Source organism: Melanaphis sacchari, unplaced genomic scaffold (genome assembly GCF_002803265.2).
Source record: "Melanaphis sacchari strain LSU unplaced genomic scaffold, SCAv2.0 Contig8_pilon_pilon, whole genome shotgun sequence".
Classification (NCBI taxonomy): Eukaryota; Metazoa; Arthropoda; class Insecta; order Hemiptera; family Aphididae; genus Melanaphis; species Melanaphis sacchari.
Window position 1 is genome coordinate 2,714,667 of NW_020271635.1, and position 6,000 is coordinate 2,720,666.

The following is a 6,000-nucleotide window of genomic DNA, read 5'->3' on the forward strand; positions in this document are numbered from 1 at the left end:
CGCGAGATTATTATCGTATAATACGTGTATGTTGTATAGGTAACGCACCTATCTCAACTGCCGAACTGTGATAGCCAAATCAAATAGTGCGAATCAAATACGATGTGTAATTCCACGGGATATAATATTATTAATAATTATAATAAAAATAAAAAAACTCAATATCATCATGGAAAATTACCTATAGGAAGATTAAAATTCATTACTTCGGTAGGTATAGATCAGAACACAAAATACGTCTTGAATTTTTATGTCTAAAAACGGTGATTTTTTAAATTGCGTAGTATTTTTTATTTTAAAAATGTACCTAATGATTTAACTTTTTTTTTAAATTATTAAACTAATGATTAATGAAGCTAATAAATTAATAAACATTTTATAATAAAATCGAATTTATTTATTTATTTATTTATTTGACTATATGAATGACAAATTATGTAGGAATACGATGATGTGTCATACACTCATACACCATGATATGCCATGCGATGAAATTTATTCGATAAACTGTTACACGATGAAATGTTGGCGAGGATGTTTAGAGTGATGAACTGGTGGCGATGAGTTGACGCACAACGAATAGGCTCGCGATGAAATAGCCACAATGAAAGGACGGTGTACCATCAATAACTATATTAGCATAAAAATTCCAGTTTTTCTTTAATTCTTTGTTTGTTTTATGCGGTTATTTTGAAATATACAAGATATTTAATTTTAACCTCTCCAAAGTACAAACTAGATCCAATTTACTGTCTGAAATCACCCTCAAAAATTGAAAACCTACTACTAACATACTACTTACACAGACACGAAAAAAAAACACATCATCGTAAAATCGATACATTCATCACTGCGCTCAGTATCTAAAATATTAATCGTAGAGTATTAAAACTTTTCAACATTGCACGTTAACAATTAAAATTATTTTTAAGCTAATTACACCAAGAAACTATTTATGCCTCATACTGTTGTATTAATATTGACTTGTAAGTTAATAATAAATAGTATATTATAATAAATCATGTTATGACTTGTTTTTGGCAAAAATACATTTAATCTAGCATCTATTTTATTAATTATTAGTTATTTGTTATTACTAATGGTAATACAAACCGAATATAAATATATATCATAAAAATCACAATTAAATATCCTTAGGAATATATGTTAAATATTTCCATTGTATATAGATAATATGATTTAATATTTAATTCAAATTTAATAAATTCATAAGACCTACTCAATGACTAGGTAGTAAGTAAATAGTCAACACCTGCTATAGAACAAAGTGACTTTCTAGTATTTTTTATTTATACTTTTTCACCATTCAAAATTCTAACTAGATACAATTTATAACAGGAAACTTTACCAACTATCAACAAAATTAATAATTAAAGCATTTTTATTATTCCAAAATGTAATAAAAACACAAAAAAATGCACCATAGTAAAACTGATATGTTATGTTATGTTACCGTTATGTATATTTTTTTGAAAAGTAGCTAAATAAAGTTAAAATAAAGAATACATTCACATCTTAGCATAAAATCTAAAATGCATATAACATTTACCAAGTAAATTAAATCATGTAATTTCTAGTTCAGATTTAAAACTGAACATTGTCTACTTTATCTTGATACAACAAAAATATGTCTTTATAAACATGATAAAATATGCCAAATAAAAGTGATCATATAAGATAAATAAAAATTATAATTACATATATTATGTACACAAAATAAAATAACCTAAAGATTAGTATAAGATTGCAATTTCATCTTAAATAAGTAAGTAATGATAAGTAATTTTACCTTAGTACAATTGAGAAATCCACTTGAAAGTAATTCTCTTTAATTGTTTTAAAATATTTTATATTTAATAAGATACGTATCACAAAAAATTAGTATTTACAAAAACACAGTATAAATAAAACTTGTTTATATATCAATACACGCCTATGATCTTTAACATAAAACTAGTTTGATATAAATAAATCATACATTTTAGGATTCTGTGAAAGCATGTCGTTAATATCTATGTAATGTAAGTACTCAATAAGACAATAACAAGTGAATAGTTTATACATTAAGGATTTCTATTCTCTGATTTATAGCTTATAATATTATGACGGTAAATAAATATTAGTAACAGAATTAAAATTTATAAAGTTATAACTAAATGTATTTAAATTTTGATATAATATTAAAGGCTCGATTAAAGGTAATAAGTTGAAATAAGACATAACTCATATATATACATAGAATAGATTAATAGTTAAGTAGTTACCATATTTTTATACACATCTTTTAAATTCTTATAAACTTCATATTCACTTATACTATACTGAAAAATTACACACTACTTATTCAAAAAATAAAATATGAATTTTTTAAGAAAATTAAAGGATCATAAATTAAAAGCATCAATAGAAGTAATGGATATTGGTAGTACTGCCACTATTAGGTACCTATATAAATAATAAATACATATTCATTTTTTTTATAAATATCTAATTTAAAATAATCTACCTAAATGTACTGATAATTATTATTACTATTTATATAAATATTATATTATTTATTACTTATTGTAATTATTCAACTAATAATAAATAAAAGATAAAATTTACTAGCATTTATTCTATTAATATTATACATTTGTTCAGTAAAATCACATTTTAAATAGTAGGTAACCAAAATTTTTGATTAATAAAATTTGAATATTTAGTAGGGTATTTAGTCAAGTATTTGGTATAGTAAAACATACAGAATATAGATTATAATAAATTATATACAAATAAATAAATATATATACATTACAATATAAAATTATTTTTATTAATCTAAAAAAATGTACTGGTTTCTAAAGCTATTGGTTAACATTTAACAATAAAATATATGTAAGGGATCTTACTATATTTAATAATTTCTTTAAATTTTCTCATTTCTTTTTTTAAAACATTATTTGTACATAATATTCAAACCTTATATATTTCAGTAACCTGACTAGTAATATTTTTAGATCTTTACAGCTAAACTGCCTTTTAAATCTTTTTCGTACAAGACAGATTGGTCCTTACAATTTAATTTTATTATATTTCCAGAAGTCTTAAATGAATAATCTACACACCCTACTAGATGTAATAATTGATTTTAATAAATAAATTATTAATTTTCAGTAATAAATTAAAAATGTATAAGTATGTACTAAATATATATCATTTTCATAATTATTAAATGATTAGATAATTTATTTTAATTATTATAAGGTATACATAGTATATTCTTCAATATAATTTTTTAGGTCACTACATATTAAAATATGAAATGACAAATTAATATTAACCATTTAAATATCATGTCCAATAATAAATATATCTACCTAAGTAGGTAAACTATTACTACTTTTAAATTAAATTGTCATTTAATCCACCTTATAGTCTATAAAATATCAAAACTCTAAAAAGCTATTCAAAAGAATATCATTATTAAATTAACTGTAAAAATACTGGTTGTATTATTAGTATAAGTAAATGTTAAACTATTATTAAATAAAAGAAAAACATTTTTTGTTTATTTAATAATAGATTTCTTACTGACAAGGTGACAAACCTATTTTAATGTTAAAATTAATATATAACCATGTAGATAATGTGCTAAAATAAAATATATTATAAACACTTGAAAAAAAAATAATACAATGTATTATGGTAAAATATTTAATTTATCTATTTATATTTACTCATATCATTTGGGTTACTACGTAAAATAAAAATACTCGAGTACCAATCCAGATGTCTACCTAACTTAATGAAGTACCCAGAAGAAACAGAATATACAACCACACTTAATAGAAAGTTTAGTAAATTGAAAACAACTAATATAGGTATTGAAAATGATGAAAGTAATGGATGTCTATTTTTAATATAAAAAAAATTAATTAATTTGGATACGATTACCTAGTAGATAAAATGACTTTTAATATTGAAGTAAAAAATACTTTTTCATATTCTGAGTAATGAGTATCTAACATAATTTATGAGATACTGTAAACCAAAAATTTGAACACTAATCTTTATACAAAAAACACTAATAAGAAAAAAAAAGCATACGGTTGGATTGAAAGTGAATATAGGTAGTAGTAGGACTTAACCAAATCCAATGTAGAAACCTAATAATACTAGGTACTTATTAAATATTTTTCATGACATTATTTGAAAACAAATTCTCAGTTCACACTGTAAGTAAACACTGCTAATGTAAAATAAAATATAAATAATAATTTACCATCCTCCTCCTTTCAAACAGTAGACAAAGAAGTTTTGAAGTCTTGTTTTCAACCTAAGAATAAGATGAGACAGATAGGCAGCCAACAAGGAAGTATTATAAGCCATTTACTTTGGCATATTGAGCAGGATTGGTGTAGGTGGAGGCGGAGAGTCAGGGAAGTTGTGAAATGGTTTTTTGGCAACATGACGTTTGGCAACTTTACGTTCAAAGTTTGGCCGACACAATATAACAATAATTGTAACCAGCACTCTACACGCTCTCATAAATGCTTATGTTGAAAAAGTAAAAGTTCTTACCTTTATCCTTCGTTTCCATGGCACGTCAACGTGTGAATGCTGGGGATTTTATCACTTTTGCAGTGCGATACGCGGCACAAGATTGAAAAGAAAAGTAATAAATCAATAAAACACAAAACGACGACTTTTTAATATGTCAATATTTATCGCACCAATCTCCTGTTAAGTGAAACGTAAAACTGCTAAAAGCAAGCGGTATTGACAAACGACGACGAGTGGTAAGTGGCAAACTGACGAGATGATAATGGGGAAACCCTTCCGAGTCCCGGCGGACGGGACGTCTGGTCGTCTGCGGTGGGCAAGGGGTTGTAAATACGCAGTGCAGCAAACGTGACAACGGCCATATCGCAAAACGCCACCGGAGAGGTGTGCGAAATCGAATACACCCGCTCAACGATTATCTATCGCGACGCCGCCGGTGGTGGTGCCGTCGCGGCGATGACCTTCGGACGGTATAAATATACATCGTTACTTATATGCAGAAACCAATACTTTCCATGTACATGTGTATAAGTACCTACCTCTTATTTTATATTATGTACCTATTATAATATAATGTGACGTGATTTGCGCGCGCGCCATACACGTAATTTTAAACGGATTATTATGCTATATACCTGCATAAGTACATAATATTATAATATTCAGGGCCGGCGGAAGGCACGTGCGACCTGTGCGATCGCACAGGGCGGCAATTTTTTTAGAATTTTAGGGGCGGCATTGTTTATAAATAAAAATATGTATTTTTCACCACTACTCACTGTAAATCTAAAATAAAAATAATACTCATTATATTATTTTGACTGGAACTGTGTCATTGTATGTAGTACCTAAGTAAGAGCTATTAGTAGATAATTAGGTATAATATAATGTGCGGGCAAGCCGCTAGCATTGTCGCTCGGCGTGTTTCGCGATTATCTAATATCTTTATGGTTTCCAATTAGTAAACACGAACCGAATCAAATCATGATAAAGATCCCCAAAATCGTATATACAATAATCAATACTCGTAATTTATTGTCAGCGATACAAACTAGTTTACTTATGACGATTGACAACTATCGAACTATACGTACCTAGTATATTGTCATTTGTTAACGAGTCGTAGTGTCAACGATTATAGAGTGCTGTGCATTGTGCATATTATTTAGTCGATTAACATTCAACATTCAACACGTCATATTTTAATATTAATAATTTGGTGAGTATTTTTTTTATTTTAAATAATTGTAATATTATTAATATTAAGTAGGTAATTTATGTAAATACAATGAAAAATTAAGAAAAAAGAATACATCCCGATATCTGATTTTAAATTTTGAATGTATTTATATATTCCTAATATATTTAGGAAGTGAATTTTTAATTTTCAAAATTAAAAACCTATTAGCTATATTATTATTTTATTATTTGGGT

At 26.1% G+C, this 6,000-nt stretch overlaps 1 protein-coding gene across 1 annotated transcript in view; it reads right to left on the minus strand.

Moving 5' to 3' along the window:
* The window catches only part of LOC112602473 (actin-binding LIM protein 3), a 35,339-nt gene extending 30,466 nt beyond the window's left edge, over nt 1-4,873 (minus strand). Inside the window, exon 1 of the mRNA XM_025350565.1 lies at nt 4,585-4,873. Within this exon, the coding sequence (XP_025206350.1) occupies nt 4,585-4,603 (19 nt within the window). The 5' untranslated portion in view covers nt 4,604-4,873. The remainder of the gene's footprint in view (nt 1-4,584) is intronic.
* Nucleotides 4,874-6,000: the final 1,127 nt, after the last annotated feature.